At 39.4% G+C, this 16,359-nt stretch overlaps 4 protein-coding genes across 6 annotated transcripts; 2 read left to right on the top strand and 2 right to left on the bottom strand.

The window, feature by feature from the left end:
* Positions 1–148: 148 nt before the first annotated feature.
* Positions 149–4,798, top strand: RB195_001507 (uncharacterized protein; the record flags this gene model as incomplete). Of its 2 annotated transcripts, XM_064198319.1 has the most annotated exons (5): positions 149–243; positions 1,027–1,130; positions 1,187–1,281; positions 2,203–2,323; positions 4,689–4,798. In XM_064198319.1, 5 exons carry the CDS (start codon positions 149–151, stop codon positions 4,796–4,798), a joined length of 525 nt encoding a protein of 174 aa, XP_064054200.1. The 2 variants fall into 2 exon arrangements, with proteins under 2 accessions (XP_064054200.1, XP_064054201.1); XM_064198320.1 differs by lacking the exon at positions 4,689–4,798 and having other exon boundaries at positions 2,203–2,352.
* Positions 4,799–5,195: 397 nt separating this feature from the next.
* Positions 5,196–6,200, bottom strand: RB195_001508 (uncharacterized protein; the record flags this gene model as incomplete). The annotated part of the gene is made up of 2 exons (XM_064198321.1): positions 5,196–5,954; positions 6,060–6,200. 2 exons carry the CDS (start codon positions 6,198–6,200, stop codon positions 5,196–5,198), a joined length of 900 nt encoding a protein of 299 aa, XP_064054202.1.
* Positions 6,201–7,453: 1,253 nt separating this feature from the next.
* On the bottom strand, positions 7,454–8,651 carry RB195_001509 (uncharacterized protein; the record flags this gene model as incomplete). Its single annotated transcript, XM_013452584.2, has 2 exons — positions 7,454–8,203; positions 8,511–8,651. The coding sequence occupies 2 exons, from the start codon at positions 8,649–8,651 to the stop codon at positions 7,454–7,456; spliced, it is 891 nt and encodes a 296-aa protein (XP_013308038.2).
* Positions 8,652–9,236: 585 nt separating this feature from the next.
* On the top strand, positions 9,237–13,240 carry RB195_001510 (uncharacterized protein; the record flags this gene model as incomplete). 2 transcript variants are annotated; one of them, XM_013452585.2, is made up of 7 exons in its annotated part: positions 9,237–9,342; positions 10,373–10,514; positions 10,763–10,837; positions 10,961–11,051; positions 11,109–11,288; positions 11,381–11,559; positions 13,099–13,240. In XM_013452585.2, the coding sequence occupies 7 exons, from the start codon at positions 9,237–9,239 to the stop codon at positions 13,238–13,240; spliced, it is 915 nt and encodes a 304-aa protein (XP_013308039.2). The 2 variants fall into 2 exon arrangements, with proteins under 2 accessions (XP_013308039.2, XP_064054203.1); XM_064198322.1 differs by lacking the exon at positions 9,237–9,342 and having other exon boundaries at positions 10,447–10,514.
* Positions 13,241–16,359: the final 3,119 nt, after the last annotated feature.

Here is a 16,359-nt window from a genome sequence, read left to right on the forward strand (position 1 = left end):
GAACAAGTAATGACTTCACTACTTTTTGAAGGGCAGTAGAAGAGTGCTACAATGACAAGTTTAATTGCCTTGGTGTTTGCTTTGATTTTAATTGAAGATTTCATTGGTAATAGATGAAGTTTGCTTTTCTTTTATTTAAATTGCTTTTATGGCCTCCATGTCATATGTGGTTGATGTATATCCCACTGAAGAGGAAATCGTAAGGAATGAAGGCGAACTGATCTGCCAGCTTTGTGGGAAAAGGTCGGTTGGACTCTTCACAGTTTTTCACAATTTGTTTCTACCACTAGTAGTTTTATGCTATTGCTGATTGCATGTAGGGTGACTTAGGATCAAAACGACCCAAATCACAGTGTAGTTGAGCAGAGCGTTGAAGCGTGCACTTGGGATTGAGATGGGACCTTCGCTAGCTCCACGTGTCGCTGCATTCGTCGTCGTCGATGACAACCGCTATCTCCACCACTCGAATGCTGCTTGGAGCACAGTCGCTCACGCAACTGCACTGTGCTTCAGGTCGTTTTGACCCGACTATATAGTAGCAAAACCTCTTTTTATTGACCATCAAGTGGCGGTTGATTTGCATGTTTTGTCCTCGAATCTGCCACTAAAGTTAGGGCATAATCCTTAGTACGTGAAATAGCAACCAGTTTTATTGATTTTATAGCACTACTAGTAATATGTAATTATAGTAACGTTAATAATGTTCAGTGGCATACTATATATATATATATATATATATATATATATATATATATATATATATATATATATATATATATATATATATATATATATATATATATAGTATGCCACTGAACATTGGGCTGCAATTTGCGAGGGTCCCATCTTCATTCCAACCTCCACCGCGCCGCATTGAGCGCAAAAGCTTGCGCAACTGCACCGTGCTCTATGTCGTTTTGAAACGACTGTAAGTACTACATGAAATCGCTTGCTGAAAATCGCTTGAAAATTGAAAATGCTAGTTATCATTACGAATTTTACTTCCATTTAGTTTACATATTTAAGATTTTCTAACATCTCCGCTCGTCGTCTCCACGCTGTGAAAACCCACAGAATTCTATCGTGCGAAAGTGATAGAAGAATCTATGAAAAAGTTCGGGACGGCCGTCGTATGTTACTTCGAACTATTTGTTTGTTTAGGCTACGTTTATTTGTTTCGATTTAGCTCGGAGATATATTTACCACTGTCCGGTAGAGCCATGTCGCAAGAAAACTCTGAGATTTGATGGTATGAGGAACCTAAAGCAACATTATATTCGAGTGAGCTTTTTCCCAACTACGTACAAAAACAGTGAAGAGATTGATACCCTATTGAAGGAGTAACAGAGTAGTTAGGACTATGGGACTTCGAGGAGCAGTAGTTGAGGCAGCGAAATAAGAATGTGTGAAGAGATGAGTGCACACGATAAAGAAACAACCGATGAACGTATCCACTTAGATGAGAATTAAATGTGAGAAACGGTTCTCACACCAGTAACAGTCACTGCTATCCGTTTTTTCATTTCTTTTGTTGACTTGTCGGTTTGATTCCCCAGTGACGTTATGTTCGGACAAAAGAAATAGTGCTGTATAGTGCCTTCCAGACGAGTCTGCGGAGCAAAGCACAAATCAGTGGTTGATCATGGATTTATATCCCTTGCCGCTTCTAGGAAAAGGGAAAAGTCATTGGGTTGAGCGTAGGTATATTTCTTCTTCTTTCTCTAGCGAGGAGTAGAGTAGACTTGGAAGATGGATTACTACAAAATGTTGGATACAACCAAGCCTTTCATAACTTTGGGGTCAATAAATTGCACCAGAGTTGTCCGACAGGATAAGAATGATTTGATACTGACTTGATACATGGGCTGGCCATTGTGCAGGTCAATACACATTCATACACCTCAAACTATTCTGAATTAAAGTTGTACGCGTTGGCGCACCCATAAGAATCGATCAACGCCACGAACTTTATCCCTTTATCCTTTCAATGATTCCATGAATATTTCAATTCAGCCTAGAGTGCAAGGGGTTTGCAAGGTTTTATGGCAAAAATCAAAGCAAAATAGGCTGAAAAAAGATCGTTGTCGTCGAAAACTATTGGGTCCTCCGGTAGGCTGCATGGGCTCTACAAAAGCTGGAAAAGTGACGTCGAAAGAATCTTTCTGTATTGACTGAAAGACGTATTTTAAATTTTTTTTTCAGGTACATACGCGAAAAACCATTCTGTGTAAGTGTGGGTCTGCATTTGCTCTTCGAAAAGATCTGCTTTATCACGAAAAGAAGCGCTGCCTATTACGAGATCGTCCTAAAAAGCCTACGAAGCGTGAGTTCTGCGCTTTTTTCGGTGTATAAACTCGCATACACGACAATACAACGCGGACAATAAATTTTTTTTGCGAAATGATAAAGGATCTTCTCAGGAATCGTAGACTTGACTGAGTTTCCTTGGTATTATTGCTCCACCTCTTCTTTTTTTGTTTCTTCTGTGATATAGAAATCGGATACGTTGTCAGCTTGAGACCAGCCGAAATTGCCTTTAAATACGCGAATGATGAAATAGATATCATGTACCATGAATATCCAACTCGTTTATTTCTGGAGAAGGAGAAATCTTGGAGGCAGGTCCGAAAATAAGACCTTCTGTAGATTACTGTGAATTCAGTAGAGTTATAAAGAATACTATCATGCGTAAATTTTGAAAATTTCTTGCTAAGTCCCTTGACAAGGATTGGATTTTGTCAGGGAACTGCGGACTGTCGTCAGCGAGGAAATTTAGATTGACCCTATGTACGGGTTCACAGCACCGGCCCCTCATGAGACATTCACGTGACATGGTCGCGAGTATATGCACTGACGTGAATGAACAGTGAGAAAGAATACTGCAAACTCGTCCATCTAGTTCAAAGTTGGTACACTTGATCATCAGATCCCCAAAGCACAATTTCACTATCATAATCGCTACGATCATGAATAAATGGATTCGGGTAGCGTATGACCTTGCGTTGCATTGCCTTTGCGTTACGACTGCACGCGATGGTTTTTGTTATCTGATAGCTGCGCGGCGCTTCCGAAACGAGTCCGAACGACCTTTTCGAATTTGATGGCGTCGGTTCTAACGCCCTCCAGTAGGAATGACCCATGGAACACACAGTTAACATTCCGCAGCAAGCGATAATGTGAGACGAGTGGCAATATAATTCAAAATAGTAATACATAAAATAAAGTGAAAATTAATAAAAACAATCTTGTAGACGGGAGAATTTGGATGTCGTTTTCGCATTGTTCAGTTACTAGGGAAGTAGTGAAGATTAAACCTACTTTCCAAATTTCCAAGTTTTTAGTCACTTTGCTTCAGAAGATGATCTGAAGTGGATCTGCTGCAAATCGATACTTTGACAACTGACAAAAGTAAAAAAAAAATTCTCAGCGGGTGTTCCTTCAAAGCGGCTAACCTTACAATAATACTCCTTTGTTTCTAAGAATTGTCTGGCTTCAGAAATACAACACATTTTTCAGTGTTTATATCTGTGAGATATATTTCACTCATTTATAAAGTAAAAAGCTGACCATGAACGGCTGTTCAGAAGCTAGTGTTTAGGCTTCAGGAAGGAAGAAGTTTTGCGAAGAACCTAGGTGACAATTTTTGGACGTGGGAAGAAAAAGCTTTTGTTAGACGAATACTTTTTATTCTAATTGCTGACATTTTGAGGTTGTTCGCTGCCTTTTTCGCGATTTCTGGTTTTAGTCGCACGCACTCAGATATTCGTTATTCTGCTATGATCTTTTTTTTTCGTGGTGCTTATAAGAATTACAACAAATGGTTGCAAAGGTGAATAAATGAGGATATAAACGAGTTTTCGCATGCATTTTGTCCTGTAAACAGTGACCAAGCGGGGTTTAACACCATTTTTCATAGTAAATAACTTGCGAAGGCCTATAAAAATTGTGTTGTGCAATGCAGGACTGAGCTCATTTTTTTGTTAATTTCATCATTTATGTATTCGCTTGCTTCTTCACTCGCTGCGGCTTCGATTATATTTTCCTGGAGAACCGCTTTGCGCGTCTAATTGGGGCAAAACAGAAGATGTGAACACATCATACAGGTTCTAAACAGATGGAAAACAGATTACAAATTTCGTTGGCATCTAGAAATTACGACAGCACGGAACGTTGAATCCGTTCTTTGGACACTCGGATAATCGGATGCCTATTTCCCACCTTATGGGGGCATTTTCCGCAGCGGCAAAGAAATGGACGCATTTTTTTTGCAGCGAAACAGGATTAACGTCATGCACGAGGTGTTCGATTCATCTGCGCTGGACGAGCACATCCGTACATGATGAGATCCGAGTTTTTTGCTACGGTAGTGGTTCCCTCTAGTTTTCTGGTTGAATGCCAAAATGATTCGTAGGTGTTGTTTTGCACTCATTTAATACCTGAGCGGTAAAAACCATGAAAAAAAAACTTGGATCAGTGATAGCTATTTCATAAACTCATATGTTTATTCATGTGGTAAGTGTAGCGCAGTCGGTTAGAAGTCCCGCTGCATGTACGATCGATCGCAAGTTCCAATCCGTGGATCGTGAACCTCAAAAGATTTTGAATTGAAGTGGACATGGTATCGCATTCCAAGCGCATAGGTTAAGGCTAGACACTTTATCTTTTATCCTTTATATGTTTATTCACAGGATATGGGACAGACCTCAGTACTGAACAAAAACCTTTTTATTATATTGAAACCCTGACTGTTCACTCTAAGATGTTGATGTTCTATCAATTAACTTTGGCTAAGGTTTAAAAAAACACTTCACCTGAGAACAATAAAAAAAGCAGGGGAAACAGTGGATTTTTTCGAAAAATTTCTTGCGCTAGCTTAAATTTTTATTTCATCGACATCATTGTAATTTAGTTGCATGTCCTTTCTTCATTTCATTTTCCCTCTCCCCCATTTATTGTCTGAATTATTTGAAAATGTTTTGTTTTCCCATTTTCTCAACTTATTTCTTATTTCGAAACGCTACTTTTTTTTAAAGAAAAAACCTTAAATTGTGAACCTGTCAAAATCAAGTTTTATGACTGTAACTGTGCTTTTCGCATGTTCGTATGCCATTGTTTTATTTAAATAACTGCTTTACTTTCTTATATATGACATGACGGCATATCTCGATTGACCGATTTCTCTTCACCAGGGTTGTTCAAACTTTTGCAACGCGACGCTTATAGGGTTGTTGAACCACTTCGCCTCCTTCCACATTTGACGTACGAGGTGGACAAGGACAGTAGGCAGCATCAACTCCAGGTAGTCCCATTTCGCCTTGCACACCTGGTACTCCCGGTTCACCATCAATTCCATCGTTTCCAGGAATACCCGGTTCTCCAGGGATACCCGGCTCGCCAGGTGCACCGTCCATTCCATTGCTGCCTTGTTCACCAGGGTTACCTGGTGCTCCAGGAAGACCAGCCGATCCTGGTAAGCCACGTCCGCGTTGTCCATTTGCTCCAGGTGCTCCAGGGGATCCATCGAAACCACTTACTCCAGGTTCTCCAGCATCACCTTGCGGTCCTGGCTCTCCAGGTCTGCCGTCGAACCCAGGTTGCCCTGGTTGTCCCGGCATTCCATCAGGTCCACTTGGTCCTTCGGGACCGTCTGGGCCTTGTGGTCCTTGTGGTCCAACTGGGCACTGAATGCAACCAGTAGGCACATGAGTGTTTAAGATACTGATTCCGGGGGTTCCTGAACGTCCGGGTTTCCCATCCGGGGCATTTTCGCCAGGTTCTCCCGGAGATCCACTTGGACCAGGCGGACCAGGTGGACAGACGCCCTGGGTGACATCGCAGGCACAAATCACATTCGCCTCTCGTTTAGTTCTTCCGAAAATAGTGCCGAATTCTTGTCGCCGAGATGAGCCGCCGTACGCTACTACCATGTCTCTCCATGCTTCATTGGCGAGAGACTGAAATGAGAAGTGTCAATACGAAATTTTTTGTCCCTTATCTAAAGATAAGGGCTCTTCAATTAGTCTAGAAAATTACTGTACAGTGTCGAAAAACGAGCTCACTTTGAAATCCTTCATATCATCCATCACGTTATCATAGAGGTTGTTAATGTCGTGCAGAAGTAAGCCGACGAAGACGAGACAGACGAATATCACGACGGCCGACGCTCCGGACGCTATTGTAACAAGAATTCGGACGTTCATCTCGAAATCAGGTGTTCGTCGTTCCGAACGCTTTCCTATTTATACAAGACGCGCATGCTTGTTCCATGCGAGGCTGCTCTTTTTTTTTGTGGATGAGTGTAGCGAATCCAGCTAGGGAACGCCCCAGTAGTGGGGCATGTTTGCTGTGATCCGGTTGTACAAAGATGAAAGAACATAAAGGTGTGCAAATGTAATTATGATCGTATGGGTGTGTTCTTTTTTTTGTAAACTGTCTAAGAAGTATTAGGTTTTCCGGCTCATTAAAGATGGGATCTCCAGAAGTGGGGATGGATTTAAGGCACCTGCGTTGAGCGGCGCTTGTTATGTTCAGAAAAAAGTTTGGCGGATCACCGAGATGATGAGTTTAAGCGCTGAAATTTCATTATTTACACCTTCATAGATCATTGTAATTTCGTATTGGTTGGTGTCCAAACAGTTTACTATTAGTTTACAATCATGAAAGTAGTAGGAGTAATCTCAGGTCTGTGAAAATTATTGTCATATTGTATCAGTTAAATTTATGCAATACTGTTGGTATAGTTGTGATTCATTCAAACCTTTAGAAAATCCACTTGTTTGCACTTGACGTAAATATTTTTCCAAAGGTTTGATTTGGGTCAATAACTCTATTTATTGACAAAAGTTAAGTTGAGTTCTTCAGGTAATGTTACTGCTGAAGAATGTCAATCTGTTTTCGTTCTGAATTTCCTTTTTTTTTCTGAATTTCTGAACTTTCTTTACAAAAGTAGGCGGAAAAATCATTTTTTTCTCTGATGCTCATTTTAGTGGAAGAAAATTCTCAATGCATTAACGATTAGAAGCTAATACCTTACCTGGTAATAGTAATCGTTACTGCTAAGGTACCCAAAGGTAAAATATTTTTTTGTACATTCGTGAAAAGAGTGAGAGAGCTTGAGAGAAGCTTGAAAAGCCTTTCGACAGGCACAAATCTGATGGAGTGCACACAAGACCCGGTATGTGACGAAAAAGTGTGGTTCATTGAAACGTAAAAGTGGAGTGGATATAGCCTTTACACTACTTTTCGAGTTTCTCTTTATATTGACTGCTTATTCACTCGAGACAAAACCAGATAACATTTAATTTTCTACACTTATGTCACTTGAATCCAACTCAGCTCAAGATCTGTCTACGGAATTATTTACTAGCACGGTATTCTTACAAAAATCTTTATTCTATATGTGCCATATATGGCGCGACATCGAGTTGAAGATCCGTTATTACTTGCAAACTGCTTAGATCTTGGAGAAACGACGTCTGTAGCCCTGAGACTGTGGACTGGTCTCGACATTGGCTGTACGCGGTGGGCAGGGGCAGTAAGCAGCATCAGATCCAGGAAGACCAGGTCCACCAGCTTGTCCATCGGTTCCAGGAGCTCCAGCCTGTCCGTCATGTCCAGCAGGACCAGGTGGTCCTTGTGGACCGGCTTGCCCAGGGGCACCAGGCTGTCCTTGAGCTCCAGACTGTCCTTGAGGTCCAGGGGGTCCAGCGGGTCCAGGTGCTCCTGGTGCACCATGTCCGCGCTGACCATTCTGTCCGGGAGCACCAGGTTCTCCAGAAGCTCCAGGCTCTCCAGGGGCTCCAGCATCACCAGCGGGTCCGGCGGGTCCAGGAAGTCCACCCTGTCCAACAGATCCTGGAGCGCCAGGCTGTCCATCGGGGCCAACCGGACCTGCAGGTCCATCGGGTCCTGCTGGTCCGGCTGGTCCACCAGGGCACTTGATGCATCCAACTTGCTCTTTGGGGCTGAACAGGGAAATTCCTGGAAGTCCAGGTCGTCCAGGTTCCCCATTGGGTCCATCGCTTCCGGCCTCACCAGATTGACCAGGTGGTCCAGGTGGCCCCGCTGGGCAGTTGTTTGGCTGTGCACCGCAGTTGCAGTGTCCAGCAGAACGCTTGTCACGACCGAATATGGCTCCAGCTTCAGTTCGTTTAGTCGAGGTAGTTGGAAGGACCATTTCTTTCCAGGCTGCATTGGCAAGCATCTGAAAATTTCAGCAAATTTGTTTCTTCATTGCACCTTCCACTGAATTTGAAATAGTTTCCGGAGAATGTGCTGTCATCGTTACTGAGTTTTTGTTGTTTTAAGAAGGAATATGATCTCAATCCGCTGTCTCAGAATGTTTCCTAACACAATGAATAGAAGTAGTCATTATCTTAATTAGAGTTTTATAAGAGAATTTTAGCCTATGCTTCCATTCTGCGCAGAAGAGTTTTGTAGAGAAAAATTCTCGTTTTTAACGTTGCGAACTTGTTAAGTCGACGCAAGCGCTCAAAATTTTAACATCTCACCTTGAATTCGTGCATGTCGTCCATAACGTCATCGTACAAGTTGTTGATATCTTGGAAGAGCATTCCAACGCAGATCAAACTGGCAACAATTACCAGCGCTGAAGCGCCCGAAGCAACGGTGACGAAGAACTTAGCGCTCATAGTTGTGAACTGTTGAGCTGTGATCAATCCCTAGTATTTATATGTTGGTCAGTGGGCGGGGTTTCTTAGCGTATGTTGCCTTGTGGCCCTGTAAACTTTCCGATAAGCGTCACAAGGCCAGGCGCACTTTACAAAAAAATTTTCACAAACACTTCCAAATGTCCTTGAAAAACGTGTCGATTATGAAAGAAAGTGAAACAGGACGATTCTCAAGAAATCTTGGGAATTTTCCGTAAGAATGATATAAATGTGTTGTTGAGGGAGGGAGGCGACTGCGTGTCCATAATAATGCGTATAATATGACTAAAGTTTTCTCGTTTCTTTGCTTACGGAATCAAGAATATGAAGAGTAGTTGAATCCTGTGACAATTATATAGTTGTGAGTATTTTTTGAAAATTATTCGAATAAACGTAAACATGGTGGTGTAAAATAAACAAATATTTAGCAGGAGAAAATCATGCGGTCAGTGCTGTTTCGAGTGATAGGACAGGTTTGGAGAAAAACGGAAGGGAAGGACTCATTTTCTTCTACAACTTTCAAAAGTAACAGCCATGACCAACTTGTTTGGATTTGCTTATCGGAAAATGCAATACCGGACGTTTTCAGACGTGGATTTGGAAATCGGTGCTATTCTAGATCAACTTATCATTTTGCCTATTTTATTTATTTCATTTAGAGCTCTTTTCGCAGGTCAGCGCCTTCATCAAACTTTCATTCTTGATAAAGCTTTCAAGAGAGGATTAACCATCTTATCCGTAACTTCTTCATTCCGCCTCCTTTGAATCGTATTTTTTTAAATGTCAACTAGATTTGAAGCCGTTTAGAAATTGTTTTCCTTCCCATCTGTATTATCGGATAATTCGATTGATTTTATTAGTCTATTTTTGCTCAAAAAGAAGACTATGTACTGTCGGATTCCTACAAAAAACTACTACTCGCATGTAGTTTAATGATAATGAAATCATATAATTCCTGAATTTCCCTGTTTTTCCTTCCCTCTTGTTTTTTTCATGCATCAGGAGTCATTTTAAGATCTTTCTGGCTTGAGATCTGGAGTGTTTATTGAGATTGCGCAATCCATCTTTCTTCTTTAATGATACAAAAAGCATAAGCGGAAATCACTTGGAATAACGTGTTTGTTAGACTCACGCTTCATTCATTTGCCTGCCTATTTTTCTTTGGTTTTTTTTTCTGAGCTAGTTTTACACCTCCTTGATTAATAACCTCTTTGTCCAAGCTTAAAGCTCTGACTTTCTTAGTGGGATCCATCAGATGACATTCTTTCAAAAATCTAGTTTTAAAGTGGTTTGCAAGGGCTTCATGGATGAGATTGATAAGAGTGCTTGATTCTGTTGCCAAAGGACCGAAAAAAGTGCTATGATTTATTGCTGTGTTACGGTAGTTGAACGGGGAACACATTGGTCATTGTGATTTTGTCTGCGTAAGATTGGCCCCAACTGGAAAACACATGAGAATTTTTATATTTTAAGAGGATTTCCTTCTTGGTAGGATTTTGAAAACCAACCACTGCCATCAATCTTCAGAAGAAAAGGTGTTTCATGGTTGCTGATTTCAAGACGTCCATAAAATTTCGTTTGTTCATAGTTCTGAACTTTTGTGCGAATTTTCCTTCACGCCTTTGTAGTGGTTGTTGACGCAAATCATTCATGATGTGTTTCTGCCTTTGAACATTCTATAAAATCGTTAATCGACGTTACAGAATCTGTGGCACTACCTGATGAGTATCAACACACATCGACCTCTAGAACGAACTCTCTACGCAAATCGCAAAACATGGAAACGGATCGTTTGCATAAAGAAACGCGTAGCAAACTTATGGAGGAGATGACGGGAGTTACGAAGTAAATTGGTGGATTTACTGCACCTTGCATAGGTTTTCCTTTTTTTGTTTCGACGACAAGTTATTTCCTGTTTCGGTTGTTTGTTCAAGCTTATTAATTACAAACCAAACATATGCTGTATATTTTCCTCGCTCTTATTACCGTTTTTGACCTTTTGCTTCTTGCTCGTTTTTCTTCAATTTAAGCCTTACTCGGTACTATCTTCGAGGTGATCCCTACAAAGATAAATTTTGTTTTGATTCTTCTAGCCAACCGTTTATTCAACCAGTGATTTTGGTGGTGCCTACGGAGAACGTCGCTGCTGCTATCGATGCTATTAAGAGGTAATACCTTACAAGAAGCTCTTTTCGTGAAGAGAAGGTAGCAATTCTGAAAAAATAGGCTTCGTTATCTTTTGCACAGTATTCGTCGTCAATGTATCTTTGGTATGGCATTCAAAATTTTAGAGGTTTTCGTTCCACTAACGAAGCTGCCGTACAGGTACACCCGTTCAATTTTGATCCACCTATTGAGAAAGCTACAGTAGCTGTGGGAATGGTAAGCGAATTGTCTGTTTATTACTATTCTGGAATAGAAAGAGAGTTTCCCGTTTAGGATCAGCCTTCCTGCTTCGATTTCTGTGCTCAAGCTAATTCGTCTGGTTCATCGTTTTTCTATCAGACAACTGCGGTTGGTGCTGCTACTGCAAACGCTTCATCAAGCACAGAGCAACCAATGCTAGAATTTGCTCAAAGTTCTACATTTTGTTATGATGCGCAACAACCGCCTGAGCAGGTATTTAGTATAGCAATGCATAGATCAAATAAGCCTTAGCTAAATACATTAGCCAAGAAATAGAAATAGATATAAATAGCTCTAGTATTCAGGAGTTACAGTATGTGTACAGTGATGGACTTGTCTCTGAAACACAAGTACGACATCGTACAACAAGTACAAATGGGCAGTACCTAGATGATGTCTATAGTGGTACGCCACATGTCGTGGCACCATCGGCACCAATGGCTAGAACGTTTGGGACGATGGTGGATGAGAAAGTATTCACAAGGTCAGACCAAGTCCTTTATTTGCTTTATTTGGACTTTTTTTGCTCGTTTACTTTTATTATAATGAAAGATTAGAACTAAAAATGATGTGTTGGTGAATGACTGGTATGTCCCTGTCGCAGTGTGGAACTGTAAATTTGTTCGCGGTCAAGATATTCTTCGTTTTCTCGAGTTTTAAGATTGTAGTATAATTGGAGTAGGCTTCTTTAACAACACGTTGACGACAATGTTTTAACACGTTGATGACAATGTCGCGACAGCAAGTTTGTCTCGTAGGACGAAGAATGCTGCGCGACAGTGTATTATTTTAGTCAAAATGTGCGCGATTGTTTTGTTTCCTGATCAAAAAATAATCAGTTCAGACTTAGAAATATCCTATGTTGGGATCGACCGACTATCCGTTGAATTCCAAGTTTTATTTATACTTATATTTATTTTATTTTTCACCAACAATTGCAAATAATTACCAACAGCATTCATTACAACAACCAACAATTATAAGTTGTTTGGAAACAATCTAAACAGCCAAGTTTGTTGTACTCACTGCATTTTGCCTCAGTCCTCTTAGCCAGGTTCAGGGCAGTCGATCTGCCTGAAGTTGGAGAGATCGAGCCGTAGCAGTCAGAGCAAAACCGTCTGTCTTTAGCCCTTGCATTTGGATAAGACACCAGCTTCCGCTTGCGAGATCTTGAACTGCTGATCAAGATATTGTTGAAGTTCTTGTGCAGCAAGTCGTCAACAATCAACTCTTTGAAGTAATTGATCCTGATTTGCTTAACCTTCTCGCAATACAGAAATCAGGCGTTGACCAAGGCAGTCTGGGTTACGAGATGAAAAAACAGCCTGATATACCATTTGGCTGTCTTCCTCACAAACGGAGTATGGACAGCAATCTGTTCATTGAAGTCGACGAATCTCTTCATCATGTTATATTCATCTTCAGTTATATTATATTATTCTAACCAAGTGCTTGCCGTCTGGATGAAAGCTAGCATGTTTGGTAGAAACCATATGAATATCCTTCGTGTTCTTCCATTTTAACTAATCTCTTTCATTTTTAATTAATTAATTTCATTTTTTTGCTTTTTTAAATTCTAATATATTTTTCAGCTTTATACAATCTTAATATTTGAATTACTTTTTATGTAATGTTAATTTTAGCTCTTTATTTTATATTTATTAAATTATTTTTGACTTAATTTAATTTATTATTTTTGACTTTCTAAATGAATTATTTAATATTCTTGAATTTTAATTTTTCAATCTTCAGTTCTAATGATTGCTTAATATTTTTAATCATAATCACTCATTTATTTAAAAGTTAACAAATTTTCAACAAAGAAAAATGTGTCGTCCCACGGGACAGTCATGAAAAAATGGCTCGTCGTCAACGTATTAAAGCATTTTTTGTGGTCGAAACTATGTATTCCACCGCAGTTAGAGTTATTTTTCGTTCATATGTGTGCGTGCACATGATGAATAATTTGTTGAGGAATTGTCTTATAACATTCGTGAAAACTCATGAAATAGCCATTGTGCAGTAATGTGTCGTGCGTGCGGAATGCGGAGACAAGCATGGATGGGCCAGAATTCGACCTGTTGCGAGACATTGAAACTCAAACTCCATGGAATGACGTAGGTCTGATGACCGAATTTTGGTCGGACATGGGAAATTCTCCATAGAGAAAATTCGTCTGTGATGGAGAAATTGTTGGATTGAGAATTATCGAAACTAATACGACTGTTTTGAATTTTCTTCGATGTTGCATATAACATTAATAGATGATTTAACTTTATCTTGTCTGTATTGGAGAGATAGACTATAACAGATTCGCTATTTCTATATTTCGATATTTCCATGGACTGTGTTTTAATTGCTGTTTCTTTTAGCTGTGATATACTGAAAGCGCCCTGTTTTCTGCTAGGAAAATAGGAAGTCTCATTGTGTTTAGATGAGTTCTGTATCTTTTTCTATATATTTTACATCTCCATCAATGGTTGTGTCTACTGATAAGTTCTTTGCTCGCTTTCAAAATATTTTCGCGCCGGATCGATGTAATTTTGATTTTCTTTCTTTTTTCCCGTAGTAATTTCTGTAACCCTTTGAAAGAAGGAAATCTTTCCCTCTACGATCGCAGATAGAGGACTTTTAATTCTTTCTGGAATGATGTTTTTCTCGTTTTTCTTGTTTTTCTCGATGTCTTGCATCCCTTTTCGGATGAAACCTAGCTATTTTTGTTTTTGTTGTTTTTCTGTCGTTTTTTGTTGCTTACTGTGAACTATTGCAATTTCACGAGAACAGATCTCCATTTCTATTTATTGGCACTTCCATTTCTTCGTTCTTCTCTTACTAATAGAAAGGACGTTAATGAATAATCTTAGAGGGCTTGTTAATGTCCTTTTCTTTTGTTGGAGGTGAGGCTACACACTTAATGAAGCGAAGTGCCTAGGTTTTAAATGGACGTTCGTGGAACTAGTTCTATGGAAATCACGTGCTAATAAGTATTTTTTGAACCTGTAATTTTATTTGTACTGATCTTCGATAACGTTTAAAGTACTCCCTGAAAGCTTTAGGAACTTGATAAGAACAACTCTTGATGTGTAAAAATGTTGCTCATCTCTTAAACGGGTCTAGCGCGGCTATTCGGACTTCAGAAATAAAAAAAATGTGAGAGACAGCAAGCTCGAAATAAAGTGGAAAAATGGAGTTCTCGTGTAGAAAAATATACAGTTTTACTCTTCTGTGGTGAGAATATGTTTTAGAATCCTATGTAATAGAATTTCCAGCAAGATGTTCTCTCGGAGCTCACGACCTCAGTTAAACTAAACAGCCTTGAAAAGTAAGCTAGAATAATTTTTTGTCGTTTCCGAGAGATCGACAGGGTAATAAAACCTTCTCGAGCTTTAATAAAAACGTCAGTAATTATTGAAACCTCCACTACAGGCGTTCCGAGAGACCTGGGCTTCTTGAATTGCCTCGTTTTCTGAAATTTCTTCTAATAAAAGTACAAGTAGTAGTAAGCAGTACTCAATAAAATGAACATAAGTAGTAGTTGTAGAAATGTTTTGTTGTAAAATCTTTCCAAATTGAACAACTTTTTTTCACCAATCTTTTTGCCAATTGGTCTTGTCCAGTAAACTTTTCTTCGACCGAGTTGCGGAAAGGTTATGTTTTAGATAGAGAAAACATTTTGGATGTTAGCAATTAAGAAGAATGGGATGATTTTTGTATTGTAAAAGGGCGATTGAATAGCAAAAGCAGTTGTTCCTGAATTTTTCTCCACCTGAACACAAACAAGTTTTTAAGCAAAAGAGTACTTATATTTTCGACGTCAACTTCAAATTCTGCTGGGGATGATGATGTTTTTGAATGTTTTTGATGTTTGTAGCATTTCTATTCAAAAAAACTAGATGTTTTTGAATAGAAATGCCACAAAAAAAAGATTTTTTTGCTTCAAGAAACAGTTTATCACTTAATTCAGGTCGACGTCGGTGATTTTAAAAAAGACTTAACTATCAAAAAAGATTTTTGCCTAACCTAACATCACAAGAAGTTCTTCCTACAATTTATCGCAAATTTAAATGCTTATGAATGGTTACATCTTTTCCTATTACTTCTAAGAAAGGATTCATTATAAAAATACTTGGCAGGCGGAATGATTTGTGATCGTATATAATCATTACTTGAAGGGAAGTCGCTGCTCGAATTGCACCCCTCTCCTTCTTACCTAAAGAGAGTTTCCATTGGGCACCTCACCCACGTCGGATTTCTAGTACTTCTAGTACTTAAGATAATTTAAGGAGGGGAATATCAAGCCAGCTTCTCATGTGTTTTTAGGAGTCACAGAGATATATCAACTCTTCTCTTTTGTGTGCAGTCCTCTTTCCTTTTTAAATAATCGGATCATAGTATCCTTTCTTGTCAGTGGCTTGTTTCAAGTTCATTTTAGTTTCTCTGTTTTCTCTTTTTAGGCTCTACCACATACATTCTTCTGCTAATCTTAATCTGCTGGATGGTTAGCTGCATATTTGACTTCAGAGTAAATAGGTAATAGCCAGAGTAAATAGGCAGAAGTTCCATTGCGTAGATCGGAAACGCGGAAATTAAATTCTGTTTCTTCACTCTGAGACATTAATGTTGAAAAGCATGAGTTACGGACATATTGAGAAAAAATACAGTGACATTTGAGGTGATGTCTTTTCCTTGAATTATTGCAACTACTGCTATAAGTAAGACTGCAAGAGTGGCATTAAACTTTGGGTTTCGCTAACTGCTAATTGAATAGTTGACAGTCTATTTAAAAAAAAAAAACTCTGCAAAGCATTTCCGCGAGAAGCCCTTCATACTCAATCTGGTTTCTCTTGGAAACATTCTGACCATTTCGAAGGTTCTTCTCGTTCATAGTTAATTGAGAATTCCCCACAACGCTGCTTTGAAGCAAGACATCTGTTGAGGTCAGCCGTAGATTTTGCTGCATGATTTAGCCCACCATATGTCCTCATTGTGCAGCCACTTTGCATGGCTCTGAGTGATGGCCTTCAGCGCTTAAGATGTCACAAATTCCTGGATTTGTGGTGAGTTCTCGCTGATACTTTTGTGAACGACGGGCATTTTTGACTCTGAAAGTGATGTCATCCTTTACTATACAATCTTGTCGCAGTACTATGTAGTGTGCTGAGAAAGTGTTACACTTCATTACACTACTTATTTTACTTATTTTCCGAATCGGCTCTGTGCGATCTCAAATAAGCGTAAAAAGTGCGAGAAAAGGCTTATTCCCTTTTTATATGTATCTAAAATA

The sequence above is a fragment of the Necator americanus genome, chromosome IV, assembly GCF_031761385.1.
Source record: "Necator americanus strain Aroian chromosome IV, whole genome shotgun sequence".
NCBI classification, from domain to species: domain Eukaryota; kingdom Metazoa; phylum Nematoda; class Chromadorea; order Rhabditida; family Ancylostomatidae; genus Necator; species Necator americanus.